This window comes from Drosophila elegans, unplaced genomic scaffold (genome assembly GCF_018152505.1).
Source record: "Drosophila elegans isolate 14027-0461.03 unplaced genomic scaffold, ASM1815250v1 contig_149, whole genome shotgun sequence".
Taxonomy (NCBI): domain Eukaryota; kingdom Metazoa; phylum Arthropoda; class Insecta; order Diptera; family Drosophilidae; genus Drosophila; species Drosophila elegans.
Genome location: NW_024545513.1, coordinates 7,595,715 through 7,623,696, shown reverse-complemented (window position 1 = coordinate 7,623,696; position 27,982 = coordinate 7,595,715). Strand labels below are relative to the sequence as shown.

The 27,982-nt window shown below is 37.2% G+C and overlaps 2 protein-coding genes across 12 annotated transcripts; one reads left to right on the top strand and one right to left on the bottom strand.

The window, feature by feature from the left end:
- The first annotated feature begins 13 nt into the window (after nt 1-13).
- Nucleotides 14-15,701, top strand: LOC108136501 (protein-tyrosine sulfotransferase). 2 transcript variants are annotated; one of them, XM_017257735.2, is made up of 7 exons: nt 14-173; nt 2,599-2,729; nt 7,213-7,453; nt 8,072-8,251; nt 8,978-9,114; nt 9,177-9,375; nt 14,338-15,701. In XM_017257735.2, the coding sequence occupies exons 1-7, from the start codon at nt 15-17 to the stop codon at nt 14,734-14,736; spliced, it is 1,446 nt and encodes a 481-aa protein (XP_017113224.1). In that variant the 5' UTR covers nt 14; the 3' UTR covers nt 14,737-15,701. The 2 variants fall into 2 exon arrangements, with proteins under 2 accessions (XP_017113224.1, XP_017113225.1); XM_017257736.2 differs by having other exon boundaries at nt 9,177-9,337; nt 14,338-14,490.
- Nucleotides 15,702-18,153: 2,452 nt separating this feature from the next.
- LOC108136509 (troponin T, skeletal muscle) lies at nt 18,154-27,400 on the bottom strand. Of its 10 annotated transcripts, none has more exons than XM_041709263.1 (10): nt 27,287-27,400; nt 24,782-24,829; nt 24,133-24,181; nt 22,162-22,185; nt 21,154-21,526; nt 20,060-20,278; nt 19,900-19,992; nt 19,762-19,842; nt 19,023-19,101; nt 18,154-18,793 (listed from the first exon to the last, which is right to left on the bottom strand). In XM_041709263.1, the coding sequence occupies exons 2-10, from the start codon at nt 24,792-24,794 to the stop codon at nt 18,537-18,539; spliced, it is 1,188 nt and encodes a 395-aa protein (XP_041565197.1). In that variant the 5' UTR covers nt 24,795-24,829; nt 27,287-27,400; the 3' UTR covers nt 18,154-18,536. The 10 variants fall into 10 exon arrangements, with proteins under 10 accessions (XP_041565197.1, XP_017113259.1, XP_017113250.1 ...); XM_017257770.2 differs by having other exon boundaries at nt 21,157-21,526; XM_017257761.2 differs by having other exon boundaries at nt 24,137-24,181.
- Nucleotides 27,401-27,982: the final 582 nt, after the last annotated feature.

Here is a 27,982-nt window from a genome sequence, read left to right as displayed (position 1 = left end):
GCAGCACAGCCAGAATGCGACTGCCATACCGAAATAAGAAGGTCACCCTGTGGGTGCTCTTCGGCATCATCGTCATCACCATGTTCCTTTTCAAATTCACCGAGCTGCGGCCCACATGCCTCTTCAAGGTGGACGCCACCAACGAGCTGGCCTCCCAAATGGTACGCGTTGAGGTATGTACCCCCCTTCCAATTCGAACCCAATCTGTTTGGCTTACACCCCGGCATCCATCCACACCATCCCATCCGTGGCCGGGAACAAGAATATGAGAAAGCACACATAGTCACACCCCGGAACATCTCCATTCGATATTCGTTGCCCCAAGGTGCGTCGCAAAAATGTAGGGATGTAAATAAAAATATTTAAATTTAATCAAATGGTAAAGGAGGGGAGGTGGGGAGGTAGATAAGCAATCACTTCCAGACTAGCCTGATTCGATAATCTATTTTTTATTCCCAAATCAGTCTGCAATTCAATCAAGACTTTATGATTTACTTGAATTCTTATAGTATGCAATTTAGATCAGAGAGAGAGAGAGAGAGAGAGAGCCTTACATTTCTGCGACACACTGTGCTGACCAAGCCAAACTAAAAGAAAAAAACATTTGCAATGATAAATCAAAGGAAAAAAATCATGGAAGTAGAACCGAAGCTGGATAACTAATTTCATGTTGGCTGAGCACAGATGAAAATCCTGCCGGCCCCCGGAAAACAAAACACCGACCGACCGAACGACCGAACAACCGACCGCACACGCAAAACCAAAGCAAAAGTCATTGAGGGAATTTAACTGGTTATCGGATGACCGAACACTATTTTGTAAACATTAGTTGAGACCAAAACGGTCTCGTTGGAGTTTGAATGTTGCTTTTGTGTTATGGCAGGGGTTGGGGTATCCATTGATTAGCATTGGGAATATCGAAGGCGGAGGTCATAAGCAGCTAAGAACGGAAAGGGGATGACTCCACACAAGAAAGACAATGCGTCTGTACGGGATTTGTGTGTGTGTGTGTGTGTGTGTGTGTGTGTGTGTGTGTGTGTGTGTGTGTGTGTGTGTGTGTGTGTGTGTGTGTGTGTGTGCCGAGATAGCCAAATCATCGAAATCATTTCCACATTCACATTAACACATCCTTGGTTTTTGGCCATTGAAAGGGGCCTTAATTCCGGTGCTTTTGTGAGCCCAATTATGGAAAATGTGGAGCCATGGCTTAATTCGGCTATCATGCAGCCTGCGAAATGCGAATGCATGATAGTGCATAATTATTTGCACCCATGGATTCAAATTGCAATAGGTATTGCCATAAATCCAATAATCCATAGCAACAACAGAAATGCATCTTCTTTAATGGGCATAACAATGTTGTGCGGCCAAAACAAATAATATAAATTAATGCAAATGATACCTACTGTGCATGAGAAATTAGGGCAGACTTTAATTCAGCAGGTTTTGTGTTGCTAATTATGGCCAATGTGAAGCCGGGCCTTTAATTGGTTATCATGGCACTTCTAAATGCGAAATCAAAATATGGCTTAATTAACCCAACTCAATTGGCTGACGTGCAGGTCCAAAAGCAATTTAATCCACAGTTTAATTTGGCATCGCTCAACCAAATGGCCTATTCATCACTCAATGCACTTTGAACAATGGGTTTTGCATTTCACCAACTCCAACAGGCATATCAATATCAAAAGTGATTTATAAATTAAATCACATTAAATCACAAATATCAATGTTAGTTTAATATTATAAATTTTATGGGATATATGGGATTTTTAAACTCAGAATTGGGTATGTTATCAAGGAGCAGTCAAAGTATGTACTAAATTGGGCAACAAAATAAATATATATTTAAGAGAATTCTAAAATCATTTAATTATACTAGAGAAAATCGTTTTAAGAATATGGAAAGCTTATTTATTTAAAGAATATTTTATTGTTGTGCTACAAATCGAAAGCCCTTACAATTTAAACTTACTTTCCTTATCGCCAACACTATAGAATCTGTGTTTTTCCAAATATTTTTTTTGTTTTATCGATTGATACACTTCGATTAGATAAAAGGCAAAGCAATGATTTATGAAAACCGATCGATTTTCCATTAGTTGGTTAAAAACACGGCGATGCGTTGTTTGCCTTTGATAAGGTTCCAATTTATCACAGGGCTTAGGCTGCAGAAAGATAAGGCGCCAGACCTGTGCGGCTCCATATGGATAGCTAGCTATTCTAGTTCTAATTTTAGTAATGCCCATCACCTGTCTGTCGCCTCCACTCCTCATTTCCATTTCTCCTGACGCTAATGCCCGCGAAGGCGTCAACACCTGCGCTTACTCAACCGTCAAGCCATCAACCGGAATCCGGAATCCGCAATCCCCACGCTACCACGCACCATCATCATTATAATAATAATAATCATAATCATAATAATAATAATAATCATCATCATGGCCATGCCATTTATTTTGCGCCTGCAACTTTTCTCTAATTTCATTTTTTTGTCTCCACCTACATTGACGTCGCGGATGCGGATACGGATGCGAAACCCCGGACACGGACACGGACACGACTACGGTTACGGTTATGGAATACGGACACGTTCAGAAATACCTCACAGATGACAATCAACGCGTTTATTCATACAACCGTGAGATGCCATTAATATTCATAGGCGGCGTGCCCAGATCTGGGACGACTTTGATGCGCGCCATGCTGGATGCCCATCCCGATGTGCGGTAAGTCCTGCTCCTGCTCCTGCTCCTGCACCTGCTCCTGCCCGGAAACCCCTGGTCCAGGCTCCCGGCTTCTGGGTCCTGGGACCAGCGATCCGGGTTATGCCCCCTCCCCTGTAACCGGATAACGAATAATACCCTTTCCTATTACCCAGTCACTGTTCGATTTGATTGTTTGCCACAATGCGTATTCTGGGGGCGGAATGCTTCACTTCCATCTGCCCTTCCTCTAGCGGGATTTATTGGTTTGACATTGAGCATAAGAAGGGTTGAATAGCCATATCTTGCGGGTATCAAGATGTCTAAAATTATGGAATAAATATTTATAAAACATATCTGAAGTTATATCAAATCAATTGATTAAAGTATTTATAGAAAAATACAATTGTCATGTATCTTGAATGTACATTTGTAAAACGTTTAAAATGCAATTTATTATTTTAAAACAACGTTTCAACTCTAAAACAAAGTTAATTTTTCTTTCTTTGAATAAATATTATCTCCTTTAAGTACGCTTCTTTAAAATGTAATAGCTTTCCAATGTCAAAGCTAAAATAACTTTATGTCATTGAAGATTCAAAATGAGCTACTTAAAAAAAATAACCGAGTAGTAAATAAAACACACATTTCCCATTATCCCCGAATAAATCTTAAATTATATAATTTCGCCATGCTTCAATCGTTGCATTCCATTTAAAAGGATACCCGTGTCGTCATATTATTGAAAAGCTCGAAATCATTGCTGTCAATTCAATTAACATTTCATTTTGCACGAAGGAAATCCAATTTAAAGTTTCTCTTTTACCACCTTGCGTGGGAGTGGTCCTCTTCCTTGCTTCGAGTTCTTGAGAACTCAGATGGATATCACATATCCCTTTAACTAAAACATTTTTGGCTTAATTCATATAAGTATTCTCTTTCCACACACTCTAAATGTGAGTTGTAACTACATGAATGAAGAATAATTACTTAGGTAAGAGACATGATTTTCCAAGGAAAATTTATTCCATGGAAGTGTCTGCCTTATTTTAGAAGAAATTTTACCCTTTCTGCGAATAGCAGTTTGTGGGGGAAAACTGCATTTCCTTTGAGTTTATTTATTATTGGTTTATTATTATTGTAACAATAATCCCAAAGGCTTGTTTCAAACGAAACAACAATAGTTGCCAATTTTCTTTGTTTTATTTCTGGCTCAATACATTCGAATGTTTTAATCAATTCCTGTGAACTTTAAGTGTCGCACCCAATTTCCAAAAAGTTTATATTTTAAAAGCCACTTCAATGGCTTAATCCAGTTTTATCTTTCGACAATCTGTCTGAATTAAAAACCACAATTATCCGGTTATATAAAATTTTATTTTATTAACTGTTGCCTCCCAACTTCATTGGGGATTATCCAACTAGAAAATTAAATGTTTGCATACCAACAGTATGTTTATCATATTTTTTTTTTTTTTTTAAATCCTTTAAGCCAAAAATCTGCCAACACTGCCAATTTTCACACTTCCTTTGAGTATAATCAAACATTTGCCACTGCCTTAAAAAAACATTCCAATTTCAAATAATTTCCTCTTCCGTTCGGAGGACCTTTTCAGCTGCTGCTTTTTGCCCAGCCATAAAGTGTATTTCCACTCCGCTCTATGGGGAAAATGTTGTAAATTTTAATATATACATTTTTGGTTGGCTGCTGTGTGTCCCAGTCTCAGTACCCCATTCCCATTCCCAGTTCCCCAATTTCAATCTGCCACCTCCCACAGATAGCAGCAACCCAATTCGATATATTCCGTTTCGCCCTTTGGCAATTTTAATATTTTTTTACGGCTGGTCCCTCGATTTGCGTATCTGTTTCTGGTCTGGGCTTTCTGGGCTTTATCTCGCTGCCTTTTTACCTTCTGGCTGCTGTGTGCCCCATATATTATAACTTCTTAAGTTTCCCTTACGCATGAGTAATTAGCCACGAAATTTGCGCAATCTGAAAATGAGAAATGGCCATGGACCGTATCGCACCCAAAAAGGAGTTTTTTTTTTTTAGGCCCTTATTTTATTAACAATTTGCCTTTCTGCCGGCCCCATTTCCAAACCATTTCGCTCCATCCTGTGCCATCGCATTGCATCCGTGGCCTATCCTCCGTCCTGTATCCTGAATCCTGAATCCTGTCAGCAGGCTGCCTGGCTGGCAGGGTCGCTTTTTCTGATGGCTGCACAGCGCAATTTCCGCTATTTAAAAACCGACTTCCCTTTCCCTCAAGAATCTCACGGATTTTAGTTGCAGAATAGGTCCTCGTCCTTTGTTCGCCTTTTGCAGGACGATGGTGGTGCAAAGTGTAAAACTTTCCTAAGCGTATGTGGATGTGGAGTAGGTCACCCTCGTTCGTTCGTTCGTTCGTTCGCTCGTATCCACACTGCTCCCTTCTGGTTTGCAGATTAAATCTGCTTTAGCATTTGTAGCATTTAGCATTTGGACTTGGCATCAACTAATTGAGTCTGGGTAAGCCCCGAAACAATTTTGTGGGATTTGCATGGCCGGAAAGGGAGTGGGACAGGGATCGTGGGCTCCTCGCCGAGATGGAGGACTCTCATGTCGAGGTGCGAACAAATGTAATTGGTTGGGGCCAGCAGATAAAGTTGTGACCCCGATTTAGGTGGTGCAAATAGGTGACTCCATGTTGCTGGGCTATTAAATTTCGGGCTTAAAGGATTTTTTTTATATCACATTTCTAAAACATTTATTTTCAAGGCAGGCGGTAACAAATGTTATGCATTTAAGATAAGCCAAGAAGGTGACCCCTAAATTTATGGTGTAAATAAGTAATTCGAACTAGTTTTTTACATTAGTTTTTATTTTTGTTTGTACCATTTTTCTTCTTTTTACATAAGCCCTTCTTGTTAACAATTTTAATTGGGTTTTTCAGTTATTGCAAAAACAAAAAGAAAAAAAATAACAATAACAGATAAGCAAGCTAATTAACTAATTGATAATAACAATGTTACAGACTTAATTAAAACATTAACAAGTTAATTACTAGTAGACAAGAAAAAAAAAACTAAAGTTTTTCAATGTGAGTTAATTAGTCGGTAAATCATAAATCAACTTTGATTACTACCCTAAAGTCTGTTCAAATAATGTATGCCCTAATTTAGTTATCTATCTTTTAAAACAATCTATTTATTTTTTAATTATGATTAGCAGACTAAAAGCATGTCTAAATTTTATGTGGGGTAAATTTAAATTACGCTTTGCAGACATTATAATTGGTGGTAAATTATTTAATTATGATTATTATTGTAGTAAAACCAGTAATTTGTATAGTTTCTCGTGGTTTTATTTTTTTGAAGTACCTTTTCTAAAGCAAAAAGGAAAACTCAAATTAAACTTTGGTTGCTGACCCAAAGCCATTTTCAATTGGCCCAAAAAAGTAGTTGAATAAACAAGGCTTTGATCGACTTTGATTACTTTCCTCTGGGGTCATGGATTTGAGTTCGAGTTCGATTTCGGGTTCGGGTTTTGGTTTTTTATTTTCCAATTGCCGTTCGCTTTGCACTGCAGTGTGGGATATTTATGATAATTTACGCAATCAGGCAGTAATTTTTTGTGTGTGCTCTGAACTTGATTACGGTGCGCTGCTGGCGTAAAATTCTACTAAGGCAACGGCAAACGAGTCGTTTGAAGCCCTTCATAGTTCAGTGGTTTCTGCAGTCCTGCAGCCAAAGGGGAAATCGGAGTGGATTGGGTTGGGTTAGGTGAGGGTCTCGAATGGGAGCTATGCACCAGACATGGATTCGCGACGGGGACTCCACTTCCACTGGAGGAAAAGCCAAAGAGCTCACAGCGGATGGCATCCCATTTCGTTTTGTCGATTGCGCTAGGAGGAGGTACATGAAAGAGGATGGAGCCGTAGCCCCCATCACATGTTGCCCGGTGATACCGAACCGGCATGTTGGGGTGCCCCTTTGTTAGCTTTAATGCCAAACCTTGGACTTTAATGGGTGGGGTTACTAGTGTCCGACTGTTCACATTTTCCTTCTTCGTTGAAATTAGACAAGCATTTAAGGGCTAAAAACTATATGGAACAATTTAATGCGTGCATAAAATATATCCTCCCAAAATAAATATGCGATCTTTACAAAAGGTTACTTTTTTAGCACTTACAAATGCCAGTCACAAGTTTTAATAGCTTTTATTTAGGTGATATATGTTTATATATATTCAAATAAAAATAGTTTCATTTCTTGCAACTGAAATTAAACTTAATTAAATTAAATTTTATAAATATAGTTTAAAGGTATTTTTAAATAGAATTTAAACAGTAAAGTGTTATCGAAACCTATGATTTTGAACTCCCAAAAAGGTAAAATGTGCAATCCAAGTTGGGTGCACCCTATTCACGTGAATAGAAGCTGCCCCGCTGCCCGGTGCCCACAAACCCGCCGCTTTGTGTATTCTCATCAGTATATCCGTATTTTGTATTTTTTGGGATCCTTGCAGCTGCGGGCAGGAAACACGCGTCATTCCGCGCATCCTGCAACTGCGCTCACACTGGCTGAAGTCCGAGAAGGAGTCGCTCCGCCTGCAGGAGGCCGGCATCACCAAAGAGGTCATGAACAGTGCCATCGCGCAGTTCTGTCTGGAAATCATCGCCAAGCACGGCGAACCGGCGCCGCGTTTATGCAACAAGGATCCGTTGACGCTTAAAATGGGCTCCTATGTCATCGAGCTATTTCCGAACGTAAGTGCACCCGCAGCGATACAATTTACCCATTCCTACTATATACTTCCCAGTGCCCAGCCCAGCGCACTCAGAGTACAAAAAGCATAACAATATCAGTTACGAAACGCCGTTTTCATTCACCATATCTGATGTAAATGCATATCGCAAAAATCTCTTGTTAAGGAAATATCCGCATGTTTTTATGCGCCATAAAAAAATAATAACATTTTTCAGCTCTAGGGATTTAAAATCACCATTGCATTGACATGAAATATTTGTTAAATTACATAAAAACGTATCGAAATAAAATTATTACGTCTAATTTTAAAATCTCTTAAAAAACAAATAAATAAAAATTAAAACGTAACGTAACATTGCAAAAAAAATTTAATAAGGCTTTGGAATGATAAGCAATTTTATAGTCTAATTAACATTAAATCCCTGACACTATTAATTCTCTAAAGAATTTTTATCCAATAAAAACATTGATTTCTGTAACATTATACATAAATCATATAACAAATTTAGTTATACAATACAATTAATAATTGTAATATTTTAAGTTCCCAATTATAAGTGTTGACAATATTTTTCGCCGTGAACTTCGCTTACCCGCCTGTTTTCTGGTCGTTACAGGCGAAATTCCTATTCATGGTGCGCGACGGCCGGGCGACAGTTCATTCGATTATATCGCGCAAGGTGACAATCACCGGCTTCGATTTGAGCAGCTACCGCCAGTGCATGCAGAAGTGGAACCACGCCATCGAGGTGATGCACGAGCAGTGCCGGGACATTGGCAAGGACCGCTGCATGATGGTGAGTCCTGGGAGTCCTCCTCCATCCAGCCACCCAAATACACACCTGCTCGCTCACCCCCAACTCAATCAATGATGATTAACTTGGTCGGGCTGCTGCAGACTGGCACAGGAAATTAAGCGAAATGACTTCTAAATTCCATTGATGGCTGGTCTTAAAAGAACTAGCCATCGGAAATTGTGTATAAAATTAAAAGCAGCTTTCTTTAAAGTTTCAAAGAGTGTTAACTAGTTTTGGCCCATTTAAAACCATGATTTTGTGGATTTACGTTTAATATTTAATTGATATTACTTTGGCTAGGATAGCCAAGGAGAGTTAAACTTCTTTATAGCTAAAACCAAAAAGGGATACAAAGGGCATAACATTTAGCTAAAACCAAAAATGATCCTATTAAAGTCATAGCAACCAAAATTCTTTACTAAAAAACATGATGGTGAAATGTTTTTAATAAGTTTGTTTTTTAATTGGAAGAAGCTATCTTAAAGTTAAAAACTTTAACTTATTTTCAATTAGTTTTGTACTCTCCATTATGTTTTGTATACAAAAAAGGAAGCTAATTTCAAGTTTTAAGGACTCTAGCTTAAAGAATTTTAAAATACTTTTAAACTTTTTTCGTATTATTTTTTTGTATGATTGACTATTTCGGATAGGAACAGTTCTTGGACCTGAATGTAGGTCCTGTTTTAACCCTAATTGACGGAACTTTTTTACCATTTCATTGATCAGGTCTACTATGAACAACTGGTCCTGCATCCGGAGGAGTGGATGCGCAAGATCCTGAAATTCCTGGACGTGCCATGGAACGATGCGGTGCTGCACCACGAGGAGTTCATCAACAAGCCCAATGGTGTGCCGTTGTCCAAGTAAGTCGTAATCAAACGCACTTTGTGATGGATATTCAACTAATTATCTAACCAAATCGCAGGGTGGAACGGTCGTCGGACCAGGTGATCAAGCCGGTGAACCTGGAGGCGATGTCCAAGTGGGTGGGCCAGATACCCGACGATGTGGTGCGCGACATGGCCGACATAGCGCCAATGCTGTCCGTGCTCGGCTACGATCCGTATGCGAATCCGCCGGACTATGGTAAGCCCGATGCATGGGTGCAGGACAACACGTCGAAGGTAAGGTGCAACCCGTCGGTTTCCGAATGCAAAACAAACACAAAACACTTCGAATCAGTCACTCCACTCCATGTTACCACTTTATCACCATCACCATCCGCATCCCCATCCCCATCCCATCCTCCAACACCAGTGATGCCCTCACATCCCTGTTAAAATAATAATAATAGTTTTTTTAACAGTCAGTAGTCTGATTTGCATGGAAATTTACATTATTTTACAGTAGTTTCTTCCTATTTTTATTATTATTTATTGATTGCAATGCAAGTAGAACATTATACATTTCTTTCTTTGTTCATTGTATATGAAGTAGTAATTTTGTGTCTGTATTATATGGTTTATGACATTATTTATCAATCAACTTTTTCCTCATTTATTGCCATTGTGGACTTAAGTTTCAATATACATTATTTATAATATATAAATAAATGTCTTGTATAATATTTATAATATATAAATAAAAGTCTTTTTATAGGTAATTATAAATATTCCCTTTTCACTTTTAATTCAAATTATTCAAATATGTTTTTATGTATTTGAATTTGTGCCACAAATGGAAATTAAAACGAGTCTAGGTAACATTTTGATGATAATTTGCATAACTGACTACGAATCAATTTGTCAAGAGCCTTCTTCTTTAAGGACCTTAGAAAAGGACACACTCCTGCACAGTTAGGTCTCATTGGCATCACTGTCAGACACAGGCAATTGCACTTCATCCCCAAAACATCACCACCCACCGAAATCCTTTGTTTTTGTTGTTTGTTGTTTGTCATTTTGCCAGGCTCTAGTTATCTTTCACCTTTTCCTTTGGCTCTGGGCCGTTCCAGTTGCCTGTGTCATTGGCATATTTTGCACTTGCCTGCACTTCCCCCTCGTCCCCTTCCGAATATCCTATATCTCCTATATGGTATGGTATCACAACCGCCCAAATCCCACCCACTTACATCACACATTGTGCAAGTTTTTTCTATCCTTCTACTCGATTTCGTTCTGTGTGTGCGATTTGTGTTTTGTGTTTTGCCTGTTTGTTTTGTGTTTTGCACTTTGCCTTCTCGTTTGTTGGTTGCACCCAGCGATTTTCCTTTATTTCAGTTCTTTTTGCCTTTTTTGTATTTTTCCTTTTCCAGCTACTTTGATTCATATATGTGGGGTATAGGGTTTGGGGTTACAAAGCGTTGAAACTGAAAGGAATATCATTGATCACGATGATAATGGGGATTCGTTGCCCACTTGGTGGCGCCATCTATTGACGATGGTATGCACATTGTGCGCAAACAGAAAAAAAAAATACAAAAACTATATGTATTGTAGCTTGTACGGGTTTTTTATATATGGGTAAATATGAATTTAATCGAAAGGTAGCAGTCTATCGAGGACCAGACCAAAAAGAATACCAGTTTTTCATATCACAAAAGTGCGAGCTATCGGAAAATAAATTTAATTTCATTATTTACTTAGCGCTTCCCGCTGAAATTTTTAACCAATCGAATCTTTTTTCACGCATTTTTTATTAAATTTCACATGCTTTTATTGCTTTTGTCCTATCAAGGGTTTTAAAAAAGTTATTTATTTATCCTGTTCCCAAGGGAAATTATAGTTTTCAACAACATTTTTTATAAAAAATGAAATATGTTCGATGAAATAATTTGTATTGTTTGGCTTATATTCTTGCAGGGATATTTAAGCATTTAATGGTTTTTATTGTTTTCTTAAGCATTAAAACATGTTTTACACAGTTGTTATCTTTAATTTAATTGGTGGTTTTTTCAAACAGTTGTACTGATATCGAAATATAAATACAAGTTTTTTTTACTCTTATTTGTTTACAATTTTCGCCTGTGAAAGGAATAACACATTAATAATTGACGAATAAAAATATCTAATTTTTTGAGCTTCGTTAAAGAATAACACATTGATGAAAAATATTATTAAAGTTTTACCGTTTTCTTTGTAAAAATCGAATGCATTATGACATTATATTGCTTAATCATTACCTTTGTTTTTACTTTTTTGCCGACAAAACTTGTTTAAGAAGTTCACCTATAGTTACTAAACTTTTTGAATAGCTAAGTAGTTAATTAAAATTTAATTTATATTCACGCCTTGCTTGCCTCTTGCCTTTTGGCTTTGAACAGAGAATGGAATATAATTAGTATTCATAATGTGGGCAAAGGATAAAAAGCGTTTGCCTGATTACTTCCATTTCAGTCACTGATTATTATTGGGCCAACAGCTGTCGCCGTTGGCTAGCTAGCCAACAGAATTTTCAACTAGCGTTTAATTGAAATTTTCGGTTTGCTTGGCCATTTTCACTGACCTTTCACCCCGTGTCCCCCCGTTTCGTTATTTTTTTTTTGTTTGTTGCCGTCAGCAGCTGCTGTCTCTGTTTGCAAGTGCATCCTGCTGAGTTATGTCCGGCGCAGCGACGCGTTAAATTAGCTGCTAATTAATTAGTCCACTCCGCGTTACTCCGCACCACTCGACTCGAGTGGCGTTGAGTTAACTCAAGTTGAGTTATCTCTGCGCTGATTTTTTGTTTACTTTTTACTCAGCACGCTGCACGCTGCACACTGCACGTATTTGTTTGTTCTGGCGCCCGGCTTAAGGAGTGTCTCCTAAATTAAAATTGCCACTGCAAATGGGAGTCCTATAAAAAATTAAGTGGCCAGCAATTCGCTTTTTGCACCGTCTGCTCATTTTTCGCCTGCACATTTACTCTAAACTGCATTGCCATTTTTTTTCTGACCTTGAGCTCGGTTTAAAACGGTTTTCATAAAATAAATTGGCAACCGTTTCATGCAATGAAAATCCAATTAGCATCTTATTTACAATTTAAACAGTAAATTCAAATAAATATTTTTGAACGATTTAAGGGTGTCATTTCAAATTAATTTATTTGTATCAATAATTCAATGGTGAAAAATTGGCATCAACGCATTTAAGTTACGTTGCCTTATGAGTAAGTTTATTTAGTTTTTGTTTTTAGTTTGAAGTCTTTCTTTTTCCACAAATATTTTTTTTTTAATTATTACACCAAAAGCTTTCATAATAAATAGCTTAATAAAATAATTGCAATAACAAATAAAGCTAGCTTTTGTTACTTTATACATTTTTTTGCTATTATCATGACTATCTTGCACTCGATTTAATGGCATTTTTCTGCTCGCTTGCTTTATTTTGTTTTTTATCATATAATATGAAGTGTCCCATAAATTAAAGAGACAATGTTAAAAAATGAAAATTTTCACTCGATTCAATGCACCTTTGGTGGCCTATTTTTTGACGTTGCCAGTGGTTTTTTTGGTTTTCGATGAAGTCCCCGATTTTTGTGCGTTTTTATTGGCCTGTCACAGGGACACTTTCTGTTTGACAGTTGCAATTGCAATGTTTCCGCGCGGCTGCCCCACGGTGGGCGGCAGTTTCGGAGGGGGCGTGGCCGCGGCATGATGGCATAAGTGGCAATTTATACATGCATGCCACCGGCAGATAGAGGATGGTGGAACGTGGGGGGTGAAATGGCCACCGGAGCCGGGCAAAGTTAAGTCAACTTTCGCAATCCCCGCCAGCTTGACAGGCATCCGATGCCATGCCAACCCAGCCACTGCTGCCATTTCCAAACCCTTTTTCCTGATGTCCTGATGTCCTGATGGCACTCGGCACACCGGTCAGTTATCCCATTCCTCACGATATCCCAGCCACGCAACGTGCCACGCAATTAATATCAATTGAAAGTCCGCCAATTTCATTATATTCCTTAATTTATGTTAATGGCAAATATTTTAATTAATTGACGGCTCTGCACCGCAACGCAACGCACCCCCATTTCCGCTTATCGGGCAGAGGTGTCTGGAAACATTAAATATTTTAAACATATTTGCATATTTAATATTTATGCAAAAATTAAAAAGCGACCGCCAGTTGCAGCGGGAAAATTAAAATCAAATAACGAGTCGTTAATACCCTGAGGCAGCGGGAAAAACAGAAGGCGAAATGAAAAATATTGAGGGAGTTGAACGGAAAACCGCACAAAGAAGGAAAATGTTGTGGAAATTACGTTTGCTCTGTAAAAACAAGAGCTTTTCTGCGGGTTCGTTAGCGAAAGATAAACAGAAATCAAATGGAAATCTAAAATATTTAACAAACAAAGGAATGGAGGAATTAAACGAAATTGAATTTTGTTTGTGGGGAGAAATGGAAAAAAAAACTATAAGAGTGTGTGGAAAATCGATTAAAGATAAAGACATGTGCGAAAAAGTAAAAACTAGTTTTAGGAAAGAAAAATATTTAAAAGCAAATTTTAAAGTGATTTTGAAAGACTTTTCAACATTTTCACGATCAACATATTTATGATTTTAAAAAATGTAAAAAAATAAATAATACATTTATTGCCCTTATCTATGGAATTATTATTTTTCTGTTTGAAGTATTAGATAAGTTAGTAACTAAAATCAAAAAAGCTTTTTCATTTTAGATCATAATAACTAAATAAGAAGGTTCATTAGTACTACACCCATTTAGAGGGTGCATAAAAAAAAGAACAAAATAAAAATTAGCCAATGAATTTTCGGAACTCTTTATCTTGCAACTTTTTGCGCTTTAATTTGCACACTGCGACATCGCAAAGTTGAACAACAATTTGTTGTGCTCAAAGTTTTCGCTTTGACTGCCACTCAAACGATGTTTTAACATTTTGCCACCGAAACGGGCAGCTGTTTGCCTTTGGTGTATAGTGTATGGTGTATGGTGCATGGTGTATAGTGCATGGTATATAGTGCGGCGGTTGCAGCAGCAACATCGGCCGTAATGAGGCGGCCATCAGCAGCAGCTGCAATTGCATGGGAAATACACGATTTTGAGGGCTTTGGGAGCAGATATACACATTTGTTTATATACGCATAAGTGCGCCCATTATGAGTGGATTAATTTGAATACGCTTTTCGGTTTTGTATCTACTTGCAGCTAAAGGCCAATCGAATGCTGTGGGAGAGTAAGGCTAAGCAAGTGCTGCACATGTCCAGCGAGGATGACAACTTCAACACCATCATCAACAATAGCAACAATAAGGATAACAGCAATAATAAGTACACAATCAATAAAATTCTACCAGAACAACACAGCAGACAGCGGCAACATGTACATCAGCAGCAGCAGCAGCAACATCTGCAACAGCAGCAGCAACAAGAGCATGGGCAACATGAGCAACAAGAGCAAAATGAGGAGGAGACCGAGTCGGAAAGGGAAGCGGAACCGGATCGAGAACAACAATTGTTGCATCAAAAGCCAAAGGATGTCATTACGATAAAGCAGCTGCCATTAGCCGGCACCAACAATAGAGAGGACCCCATGGCGGATACATGATATCCGCACATACCCATAAGACTGCCGCGTGGCAAGCATTGAACATGGAACATGGAACCTGGAACCTGAAACCTGGAACCTGAAACCCGGGACCTTGGCTGCCGATAAGGATAACGATAATGATAACTGTTGCGTTGCTGCTACTGCCGCTGCTGGAAACCCAATTTTAAATTGTATTAGCTGGGACATTTACACGCTTGATATGTGTATATGCATATGTTGTATTTGTACTAATGCTTCTTATAGTTACCAAAAAAAAAAAAAAAAAAAAACACAAAAAACAAAAAAGAAAACAAACGTAGTTAAAACTTAAGCACAGAACGTTTCGTGACGAAAAGACTTAAAGTTGCAGGGAGAAATGCCAATTTAAAAGCCAACCGCACCCTTAAATCCATATTAATTTAATTTATGCCTTAATGTCTCTTAACTGGATTTACCTTAATGTGGGCTGGGCGTTGAATTATTTAATTTATTGTGCAGTGAAACACTTCATTTGCTTCGTTTGTTTGTTTAAATGGTCATTGCAATATCTACTACCTTAATTACCGGCTAATCGTATTCAGTTGATAAGCTACTTAATTGAAATATTGCATTAACATAATTTAGCTGGAGCTCTGACTTAATGCGATTTATGTTATAATTTAAATGCGACTTATATCTGATAGTCTTACTTTTAATTAAACGGTTGGCATTCACCCCTTCCCCCGGCGTCTTACAGTCAAGAAACGCACTGTGTGTCCAAATCTTAATGAATGTGTTGCAAAAAAAAGCAAAATAGGAAAGCCACCATAAGAAGCTGAAGAAAGAACAAGGCGTAATTGCAATTGAAAGTCATTGCAGGCACTCACCGACCTCCTCTACGATTTAAATCTGAACTTTTTCATTTAGTTTAGATGTCTTTTTTAAGCCTTTTTTGTACTAATGTTTTTTGAGAGACTCGTGTCGGTTTATCACTTAGAAACTCTTTTTTTTTTATTGTATCGGTAATTGTGTATATAAACTATAAATATTTAAATTATGCTTCCCACTTATCAAATGAATCTCTAGCTGAACTTTGTCATTGGGATCTAGGAATCTATGTAGGTTTATATATGGAATACATAAAACTAGAACCTTAAGCACTGTTTATAGTTTGCAAAACGGTAGAGCGAAACAAAACGAAATCAATTTAGAAGTGTTGAATTTTAAACGAAAAGAGCTTTTAAGATGTTTAGTTTAATAATCATAACCGCATATGAAATATTTGCTGCTGATGACAAAAGAAAAAAAAGACGTGAACTAGTATAGAAATAATACATTTTTTGTAAACTTTTTTTTTTGTGTTGCAATAAATTGACTGAATGTAAAGAAAACCAATTTAATAAAAACAAAAATATATATATATATATAAATGTATAACTTCAACTGAATGTCTAAATGTATATGAAAGTTAAAATAGATTTTAAATGTTTACGTGTGCGTGCATGTGAGGAAGTAGTAAACGAAGTTAGCTAAGCTAAAACATTTGGTCTAGGAAATTTACTTCAAATTCAAATAGACATGGTAAATTAAGGACCTTTTGAACAGACTGTTCTGGCATTAAAAGATATATAAGTTAAATCAAAGAGCGAAATCACATGCTTTTTAACAGACTGTACTTAATAAGGACAATTGACACCTTTTGAACTAACTGTACACACTGTGCTTAAATTTTAAAACATCTCCAGCTCACTCAGTCATTTGAATTTGAAGTGAGTTGTTTTCTAGTTATAATCATAACTTGTTTTTGCCAAGGACCAGATCCTTGTACACAGACAGACACTCACACAGACACACGAGCCTTGTCCGTCCTAACTGCTGTGTGTGTGCGAACGGGATGGCGAAATTATGTAGTACTTACTTGCCATTGGCTTTGCGCTCAAAGAAAACTTTCCGAACGTTTGTTTTTGTGTTTTATTTCAAAGAAATGTAATGAGAATTGCTGACAATAATTAAGAAAAAACGATTGCTTAGAGGAAATTGAAGTTTATTTGATGGCGACGACGAGAAATCCGGCTTGCTCGCTAATAGCTAAGAGAATTTTATGAAAATGAAAACGAAAGTCAAACAGAGTGGAGAAAAGTTTATATAAATGTGTTCTTCTGTAGTCACAGAGTGGGTTGCAATCACAAAATTATGCAGTTTTGTGATTGGGAATCGCATTGAGTATGTGCACTATATATAAATATAAATGTGGTAAATGTGAAACGTAAACTATTTTTGCTAGCTCTTAAGATGCATTTTTTTTCTCAGTTTTACCCGTGTATTTATGTATTATGTATAACTCTCTAAATATATAGTACATGTACCATATACATATATTGTAAATTTTTTGTTGTTGTGGAATTGCTGCAGTTAGGACAGGAATCCGAATGCCGATGTTGAGAAACTAACGATCTACTTGCAGCTGACAGACAATCAGAGCTCAAAGGAACTATAAATTACACTATACACTATACACTACACACTGCACCCTCCCAGCAACCCCAAAATTATACCCACCCGTCGATCCCTAAATCCATGGAACCATAACGAAACGTATTTAGCCAATTGTAATCCACGAAAATAGGTTAACTGTACGCTGCAAAGATCCGATATGGAAACGAATTAATTCTAATCACAAGACATTTTCTGTGTGCAGTTTGTAGCCTAAGAAAATTGTACAATATTGTATTGATAACTACATCCTGGCAACAGATAAATGCAAAATCAATATAATAAATATATATATATTGACGAAATTATACAATACAAGAAAAAAAACCAAAATAAATCAAATGAGGAAACAATAAATGTTAAACATAAATATAAAAGTATGCAACCGAATAAGTTTTATTTACTTTGTTTTTAAACAAATGGGGAACATTTTTAGGTTTGTTTAAAAATGTTGTCTTTAAATTAGTAGTTGAAAACTTAGGAAAGCAATTTTATTAAATCATCTCTTAACGAGGTTTGAAAGTGGTGACGACCGCACTTTCAATATACTTCGATGGGACCATCACATCGGCACTACTTGTGCTGCGTAATGACGAATACACTTTCACGGCAGTTTTTTTTTTATTTGGTGCGCATCGTTACTACGTGAACTGCCGTCCACAGTGGTTCAAAATTTATGATATATGAAAAATAATATACTTTTTTCATTCCTTAATTGGTCTTAGAAAAGAATGTCCAATTCCGAGCATATTTGGGTGCAAATTCGGTTCTAGTCTTAAAAAACCGAGTCCATTTCAAATAGCCTGTATATGAAGTCATCAGTTTTTCATAAACCTTAACCCCCCAAGCATTCTTGCTTGTAATATTACAGTGAACCTCCATTGAGTGCATATTCCCCCATTATAAGAACGCCAATTTGGAAACCCGATCGATACACACAAACATGCACACAAACAACAGGAATTGTTCATAGATATGATGCCATAACACACTTTAATATCTTGATTGTTTCGCTTTTTCGTTTGTTGTTGGTTGGTTGGTTGTTTTTGGTTTTGGTTTTGGTTTTGCTAGTATTTGACTTAGTTGGTGTTGGTTTTGATGTTTTATTTTAAAGAAATCTTACATTTCTCGATTCAATAAAAAAGATGTTGAGTTTTTTGATTTTGAATAGCAAGTTGTTTTGGCGAATAAGCTAAGATATATCATAACTATTTAGTTCATTCTTTTACTTTTATTAAAATTGTTTGGCTTTGGTATTTAAATGTAGAGTGTTTGTTTTACGAAAAGTGGTGAAGGAAAGTGGTGGTGCGCGAGGGCGGGCCGAGAGAGTGTTTGGGTGGATTGGTCTATTCCTCCTCCTCCTCTTCCTCCTCCTCTTCCTCCTCCTCTTCCTCTTCCTCCTCCTCTTCCTCCTCCTCTTCCTCCTCCTCCTCCTCCTCATCCTCCTCGGCCTCCTCGTCATCCTCCTCGACGACCTCCTCCTCGACCTCCTCATCATCCTCGACGATGTCCTCATCGGCCTTGGCGTCCTCCTCGCCCTCGGGTGTCTCGGGCTCACCGGCCTTCTTGCCTGGTCGCTCGCCGAACCACTTTGGCAGTTTGGCTATATGGATAACAGATATCGGAACGGTTAACGATTATATATATACTCAAATAGGGTAACTAGAGAGGGGACTTCAAAACGGTAACAAAAAACAAAGAAACAAGAACACAGCACGACAATGAACAAATTGATGAATGTTGTTCTGTTGTTGTCGTCCATTAACAGGGTCATACATAGTTGATCCCCAGCTATAGAGTACATCCCAAGCTATCCGATCTACAGTACATACATTTTTGACGGCCGGTGTATTGCTCCTTCTTCTCGTTCCAGATCTTCTCGTTCGAGTCCTTGCTGATGGCATCCCAGCCCTGTGTGTGTCATAGTGTTTTGATCGTGTTTTGATGGGTGATTTAATAATGAGCACGGTACAAGTTGTGTACAGTTGGCAATTATGAAAAATAGTACATAAAACATAGAAAGAGATAAAAAGAGAGTAGACGTTAGGTGCGTTACTGGTTGTCAGCCCTCGAAATGGCCTATGAATAGCCCCCCAAGCTCCTATGTCAAATTCCCAATCCTTTGACGGGATTGTACTTCCAACTAGTGTTGCGAATTCACCACGCTTTGACGTGACTGTACTTTCAAGTAGTGTTGCGAATTCCCCACCCTTTGACGTAACTCTACTTTAGTAGTTTTTCGAACGCCTAACCCCTTGACGTGACTGTACTTTCGGTAGTAGTGGAACAAACAGAAAACATAGTTTATGACATAAACATAAAACAATAGATATAGATAGATAGATAGATAGAAAGAGAGACATGTAGACATGGAGGGCCCAGCGGACGCTTACATTTTGTGCGCTGAGTAAATCTTTCCTGTCTTTCTTGCCAGGTCTTTTCTAAGGTTTCCGCATAGACCGTATTATAGCCCTATATAGGTGCGTACAATATTGAGAGAGTTTTACAACCCGAACAAAAAAAATACCCAAGCATTGTTGGCCTTTGGAGAAAAGGAAACCAAATACTTACACCCTCGAAGAGCTTCTTCTTGTCATCATATGAGCGGGTGTCCACACGTCGCTCATACTTGGAGGCGACTTGAATCTTGGGCTGTAATCAGAGTACCACAGGTTAGCTGGGATTGCGATATTTGAGTGAAGTTCTTACCGGGTATTTGCCAGTCAAAGCTTCTGGGTCGAGACCCTTCTTCAAGGCTTTGTGCCTGAGCTGTTGCTTCTGTCTTTCCTTCAACTCTTTCAACTGTCAGGTGAAAGATGGCTGTCAAAATGGGGATGTCTAGGATAATGATGGCTATTCCGGTACTCACATCGTAGTCCTGACGTTTCTGCCTTTCTTCCAAGTCATACTTCTCAGTTTCCAATTTGACAATGAGCTCCCACAGTTCCTGGGCCTTCTCGCGCAGCTTGGACTCTCCGAATCCTTCAATGGCCAAGGGCTTGATGCGGAACGACAGCGAGATCTTCTTCTCCTCCTCCAACTGTTCCTTAGTCTTGTTACGTTCCATGGCGGCGGACGAGAGTCCCAACTATTTTTTGTTTCATGTGGCGAATTTTTTTTTTTTCGTTTTTTTTTTTTTGTGGTTCGAATTGATTTTTGCGCAGGATGCATTTTTAATATTTATTTTTAGTTGATTTTTTTTATTGCAATGCAGACACATTTCGTTGTGTTTTTATTTTTCGTGTTTTGGTTGGTTTCGGATTTTTGAGATTTGATTTGCGGTACGTGCGGTACAAACGTGGTGAGAGAGACAAACAGTGAGAGAGATAGACACACACAGAGAAAAGAGCGCAAAAAGAGTGGAAATTGTTTGTTCATGTTTTTTGTTTGTTTGTTTGTTTGGTTTGTGTGTGTGCATGCGTGTGTTGTTTGTTTGTTTGTTTGTTGTGTTGTTTTGTGTTGTGTTGTGTAAAAGAAAAAAGAAAACAAAATTGTGTTTTGTTGTTTCAGTTTCACATTTGAAGTGTAGTGTTTTTAGAGGCATATTTTTAGGCGATTAACGATTGAGAAATGTCAATATGATCGATTTATGCAAACACAAACGGTTAACGATCGTGAATTTTCGATGATATCAAATACAGTGAACGATGAAGTCGAACATAAACGATTGACGGTTGTTCGTGGATGTTCGATTTAGGCGCAACACAAACGATTAACGATAACAAATGATCGATGAGTTCAAAAACCGACGATTAATGCGATTGATGGAAATCGATTGATACGATGGGTTGTGGGTGGTTGGTTGTGTGGGTGAACATATGGAATCAATAAGAAATCAAAAAAAGAAGAAAACAAAAACGGGAAGAAAGAAAGAGAGAGACAGATGGGGCGGGGTGGGGGGTTTTGTTGGGGGAGAACGGTGGCGTATCAGCAGCCGGCATTGATGGAATCTCATATAATTACCACGCCTGCATCCTTCTTGGCAATGGTGAAGTTGGGGCCCTTCTTGTCCTTGTCCTTCATGGCCTGCAGCATCGCCTGGCGCTTCTTCTCGGCCTCCTCGAGGCGCATGCGCTTCTCCTCGATCTCGCGCTGCTTCTTCTCCTCGGCCTCGCGGACACGGCGCTCCTCCTCCTCCTTCTTGCGCTGGGCCATCTTCTGCTCCTCCTCGGCGCGGGTGACCTTGCGCTTGGCCTGCTTCTCCTTCAGCTTCTTCAGCTCATCCTCCTCCTTGGATCTCTGTTTGCGCCACTCGGTGATGTATTCTTTCAGCTGATCATCGAGGTCGGAGCGCTTCTGGTCCTGACGCTTGATGAACTCTGGGTCGCCCTCTCCTCTGATGATCGGAACGGTTCGTTTCGGTTGTTTAGGTTCGGGAATGAGAAAGCACTTTATTAGTTCAATCTATCGAGCAGCACTCTTTTTCTTTGTTTGTTTTTCGATAGCCACTAGTACTACGAATAATGTCTAGGTACTAAAATTAATTACAGAATTTTGACGGAATTTCTTACGGCCTGTTTTTTGTTTTATTTTGTAATTATATTTTTATTATTTGGTTCGATTTGGTTCCGAAAGTCAAAGAGTTGTTTTTACAATTAGTAGCCACCAAAGTGCTGATGTGAGAAAGCATTAGATTTCTACATTCTACGTATGGCAATACTACTCTAGTTATAAAAAAAAAACAGAAACAGAACAGAAACACACCAAAAAAGATTGGGATTGCTCGATGGCACTGGAGTGGTGAGTTGTGGTGAGTAAGAATTTGTGTTTGAGTAGTGCTTGCTACAGAGGTACAGTTTACACCTTAGAAATAATTTTTTTTTAATAAATGTTTTGCTTTTTTAAATGGTTTACTGACACGAACAGGCGGATTAATCGGGGGACGATCTTAACATAACACTAGGGGTTTAGTCTTGGTTAGCATTCTGGTTTCATTTGTTGTTCACATTTGTTTTTTGTACATAGACTTACTCGGCTGGTGTCTGAGGTGGTTTTCTATACGTGAGGCATTGAGGTGGCAACAAACATGGAGGTGGTGATATTTTTATTTATATAATATATATATATATATTGGTTTTGTGTTTCAAAAATTGACAAATTCACGATGGTTTCGATTGATTGATTGATTTTTTGTTGTGGGTTTCGATTCGAAAAGTTCATACAAAATGCGATTGTTTTCGTTATTTCAGTTTCAAACAAAAAGGAACGTTGAAAAGAAAGAGAAAAACGGTTTGTTGTTTTAAAAAATTCATTTGCAAAATAGTTTGGTTTGTTTGTTGTTTTGTTTTTTTTTTTGGTAAACGAAATGAAAGAAGAAGATAAGATGGAAAATATATATAGAGAGATATTTGCATAAAAGGTTGAACAGAATATTTAATTTTGTAATGGTAGGTACGTAATTGTTTTTTGTTTGGTTTTGTTTGTTGTTTTCTGGTTGGTTGTTGTTCTAAAGAAAACTCAAAAATGATTCCAAGCAACGAATCTTTGTACAGTATGAACTGGAACTGGTACTGGAGCTGGTTCTGGAACTGGAACTGGTTCTCTGATGCATATGGAGCAGAAATGTACACACAGAAACTTTGGTAATTTTTCACAAATTTTTTTGTTTTTTTTTCGGAAATTGGAAAACGAGCATACAGTTTTTGGGGCAGGCAAAGAGTAATTTGGAAAAAAACTTTTATACAGATATTTGGAATTTTTATAGGTCTTTCTTTCTTCTTTTCATTGGTTTCTCACTCAATTTACTTACTTCCTGCAACAAGAACGAGATCAAAAAGAGATGGAAGAGAGAAAGAGAGAGATAAACATAGTTGATATCATTGATTTCCAAATCTTAAAGGCGACAACATTTTTGCTAAGCCAGGCCAGCGATAGGCGAAAAGTTAACTTTTTGTCAAAAGTATTGTTTTTAGAATTTAGAAATTGCGTTTTACGGCTTTGGAAATAAATTATCTTGTGGGGAGTCGGGAAATACGATGGTAAAAATAGAAAGACAGATAGACAAAAGACGTGTTACAAGTAATACAAAAATACACACTAAAAAACCGGCTGCGTTCAAAATAGTAGTGCACTATAAATATTTATTAAGCAATTTTATAGTCTTATTTTGCCAAATGCTTTTTATGACAATTTTAGATTTTGGAAATCATATTGATTTGGGCATACATTTTAGTACACTTTGTTTTTGTGCTTTAAATAATTTTAAATTATGTTACTTTTTGGTATTTTTAAAGACCCACTACTATTATTTTGAACACAGCTGTATACATATGTGGGTGGTGGGGGATACACACAGCTTTTATATACACAATTTGCCAATTTTTCGCTAGGTTTTCGGGGGAAGGTGTATGAAACTATGAACTCGCTGCTTGAGTAGGTGTGGGTGTGAACAGTGGGTGGGTGGGGGTTTTGCTCTCGGGTTCCATTAGTAAATTTTGTACAATTATCGGATACTGATTTTGTGATTTTATACTTTTTATTGCAATTTCAATTTCGGTTTTTATAGACACACACAACAACACATTGAAAACAAAAACCAAAAGAAATAACAAAAATGTACACAGAACAGAAAATAAAATCATAATTATAAAATTAATAAACAAATAAAATTATTTACAGACGAGTACACAAAACAGAATTGTTGGGTTGGTTTCAGGTTTCAGGTTTTTCTTTTTTTTTTTGGGGAATACATATTTCTACAAAATTTATAAAAATGTTTTTTTTTCGCAAACATTGACAAAATACAACACATATAGAAAATTTTGAAAAAAAAGATTGTGGGGGCGGGGCAAGGTTTCGGTTTCGAAAAAAATCAAAAAATTGGTTATAGTTATGACATAAAAAAAAAAATATATAGACATAAGTGAACACCAATCGAGTTCTTTAGGCTGCTGCACCAAAACCAACAAAAGATGTCGACAAAAATTGGCAACAAAAATGTACTTACGTCTCCTCGCGGGTCTCCTCGACAACCTCCTCCTCCTCGGAGCTGCTTTCGAGTTCGTAATTAAACGAATTTTTGTTTTATATATTTTTTTGGTTTTTGGATATGGTGTTTTTTTTTTTTTTTGAGTGAAAGTGCAGGGATACACACGGCACACGGGTGCAGAAGTGATATTGTTGAATTGTTGTTGAATTGTCGTGTGGTTGTTGTTGAATAGTTGTTGATTGTTATTAGTTGTTGATTTCAAAAGAAACGAAACGACAACATTAGCGGTTGATCGAACAGATTCATGGGTTTGTGGTGGTGGTTGTAGTGGTTGTGGGATCGTGGTTCGGTTTCGGTTTTGGATTCGGTTCGGGGGTGAGAAATGCGTGGAAATAGACAGAAAGGAGTACAGATCAAAATAGGTGCCACTGGTAAACGTGATTACAAAAATTCTTTTACAAAAATCTAGTCTTTGAATTAGTTAGTATTAGAAAAAGGGTTCAAACGAGACCTTCGAATACTTCTCTTTAGATTTGCTACTTTACTTAATTTACAGTTTACAGTTTACTTTTAAATTTACACACTTTTTAATCATTTTCGCGGTCATATGCGTCGTATACTTAATATTTGCATCGCGTTCTCTTTAGCATAAGTTCTACTTACGTGTACTCTTCATCGTCGGACATGGCTACGGTTTAGGGTTGAAAAAACCTGCAATGAGAAAAGAAGAAAGTTTGCATTTAGTCACAGTTTACATTTTATATGACAAAGCAATTTCCATATTTAAGATTTGTCTATGTTATAATAGGAAATGGAGTTGATATTTTATGACAAAGTTTAATTTAATTTGTTACTTTGCAAAAATAGTCCATCTCTACAAACTGTTAAAAACGTATTCAATTACTAATACGACAGAACAATATTCAATATAAATCTGCCACTACTTTTTTAATAACATTTTGTATTATTATTATTATTTTTCAACAGCATCACCAACACTGTATTTATTTGAAGATGAAAAAGGCTTTAAAAGATATGATAATGTTAATTTAAAATTGTCCTTTCAAAACCACATCTTCTTTTTCCTTCAGAGTTTCACTGTACCTTCAGCAGCAAAAACAACAAACAAGCGCCTTTGATTGCCTTGCTTCAACTCTATAATTAGACGGATCTGTCCCCTATATAAACGTTTGTTCAGGGATATATATGCCGTGAATATGTAGGCAGGGAGACCTGTCTTTATATAGCCGGCAACAATGTCTCGTTCTCACATCATAATCTTCCACAATCCAAAAAAAACGAAAAAACCAAACAACAACGAGTTCCGTACGCTTCGCTCTAAAATTATTTAATTTTCTATGCTATCTTTATCTACATCCATATCTATGTGTGCGAGAAAGAGGGCCAGAGTCTATGTATATCGGTGGTTTTCCTTTTCCTAAGATTTTTTCTAAATTAAAAATAGACTTTGGGGCACGTATTGAATTTCCCGAAAGCCGAAAGCTTCCGAAACATCCGAAAAGCTTCGGCGAAAGCCTTTTTTGAAAATTTTGTATTTTTTTTACCTTGGCACTAAATCTAGAAAAGCTTTCGAGTTTATATATATGTTTTTTGGGCGTGCTTGTGTGAAAAGAAAAGCAAATTAAAGTCAAATACCATTCATAGATCGCATATATTATGCCAATTATTATGCCATGACATTATATATATTTGACTGTGCAAAGATGTCTATAATTTCATAATCTTTGCGAGATTGCCTTAATTTTTATGCATTTTCGTTTGAAAATGCATTTTCTGGGTTTTATTTTTAGCCGCAGACAAACTGGGTCAGTTTAAGGGAGTTGTTTGGCGATAAAGAAAATTTAACTGTGAAGTTAATTTTCTCTGAAGAATATTCATTTAGCCTCTAAATTATTTTTTATATCTCCCCTTTGTTATTTTAACCTCAAAGTTACCAGTGAATAGATCATCCGATTAATCAGATGTAGAAAAGATTTTAAAAGTTATCATTAGATCAACCTACAGATAGTGACTTTCATTATAAACAGTTATTTACAAAAACTAACTACTTTATACATTATAGTTGTATCCTTTTTGCTCGTTCTTTTTAATTTCTTTCTATTTTCAAGTTCATGAAATGAGAAAAGAACCAACTTCCTGTTTAATATTATTCTACTTTCACATTTATCGTTTTTTAATTTTCAATAAATATTTGCACCCCATTTAACCCTATACTTGTACACACTCTTTTCCAGCTCTTTCTCTCTATTAACCCATCCGTTTCCATCTATAGTCCTACATATTCCAAAAATCTCCAGAAATCTATTTCCCAGCGATCGTGTGTGGGTGGCAATTGTTCCGTCTCTTTCCGATTTATATATCTCTAATATCTGAATTGGCGCCTGCGCCGAAAGCTGTAGAAAAAAGTTTTTACCCTGCTTGTATGTACGTGCGTGTGTGTGTCTTGGACATTTTGCCAAGGTAACACACACACACACACGCGCACACCCATACAAAATGAATTTATTTTTAAAATTCGTTGAAAAAAAAGAATTAAAGAACTTTTCCTCTCAGATCATATAACACATCGAGAACTGGTTGAATATATATATATATATATATATATATATATATATATATATATATATATATATATGTATTCCTGTATGGTATTGATGTTGGTTTTGTTTGTTGTTGTTGCTGCTGCTGATCCTGTTGTTGTAGTTGCTGTTGAATATTGTTGTTGCCGTTGCCAATGCCTGGGCGAATTTGTTCAATTTATTTTTAGCCTTTAGCCGTCGAAAAAAAAAAGTTAAAAAAAAGATTTTTGAAAAAAATAAATGGATTGAAATGTTTTAGAGTTTTGTTTTTGGCTTTCAAGTCATTTTATCACACTATTCATTCTTTGATTTCACTTTAAAAAAATTTAAAAAAAAGGATGTTATATAACACTAAAGTTTTCCAATTCGTGGCTTTATATTGTTGATTTTTGGTTCGTGGTTCTTTTCCAAAGGATTTGGTTATCTTTTCTTTTTTTTTTTTTTGTAAACTTTTTGTTTTTTAGACACACTATTTTATTTTATTTGATTTTTGTTCTTTCTTGATGATGCAGCAGTAGAAGGAGATGTGAAGCAGCAGTAGAGCAGAAACAGAAAAAAAAAAACTTACTTAGGGAGAAAAACAAATTGAATTGAAGTCCGAGCAGCTGACGTTGTAGGAGCGAATGCTGCGGTTCGACTAAACAGACTGACGATGAAAAGCGCTGCTACACGTTATGTTAAAGAATTTTTCGTCGCGTTCGCGGAAAAGCCATTTCCACGCACACACCGATCGCCTTTCTATATAGCATATAGCCTTCGCATGGGTGCGAGGAGGCCGGCGATATCGCTGGCCGATGTGGCAACAAGTGGGTGGTGGGTGCTGTGTGGGGTTGGGCATTTTTCAGGTGGGCTGCAGCTGAAACATAAACTTGTACGCACGCACACTGTGACACCCAGTTTTCCGAATTTTCCAATTTTCCATTTTGGCCAGAGCGAGATGCGGCATCCTGTATGTGGCACACGCACATAACTAGATCATAAGTATATAGCCATATGGACGGTCTAAAGCGTTGGCGGCTTTTTACACATTTGTTTTTGGAATCAAATATCGTAGAACATAAATTTCACAGCCATTAAAAAATCGGCCTGCATATATTTTTCGTGTTTGTACGTGGGCAATATACATACGTATATAGCACATATAATTAGGATTCCACAACGGATCGTTGCAGCATTTGAACCCCAGAGTGCACGCCCTACAAACTCTCCCCTCCAATCCCTCCCCTCCCCCTTCCGCCCCTTTACCAATACATTTATATATATA

Bases quoted from the DNA above. Each gene is read 5' to 3' on its own strand.
- LOC108136501 (XM_017257735.2), top strand. From the start codon at position 15: ATGCGACTGCCATACCGAAATAAGAAGGTCACCCTGTGGGTGCTCTTC. The intron at 174-2,598 runs GTATGTACCCCC...GGACACGTTCAG, and splicing joins CCCAAATGGTACGCGTTGAG to AAATACCTCACAGATGACAA. The intron at 9,115-9,176 runs GTAAGTCGTAAT...ACCAAATCGCAG, and splicing joins AATGGTGTGCCGTTGTCCAA to GGTGGAACGGTCGTCGGACC.
- LOC108136509 (XM_017257761.2), bottom strand. From the start codon at position 24,804: ATGTCCGACGATGAAGAGTACAC. The intron at 22,186-24,136 runs GTAAGTACATTT...CCTCACGTATAG, and splicing joins GAGGAGACCCGCGAGGAGAC to AAAACCACCTCAGACACCAG. The intron at 19,993-20,059 runs GTGAGTACCGGA...TTCACCTGACAG, and splicing joins AGAAACGTCAGGACTACGAT to TTGAAAGAGTTGAAGGAAAG.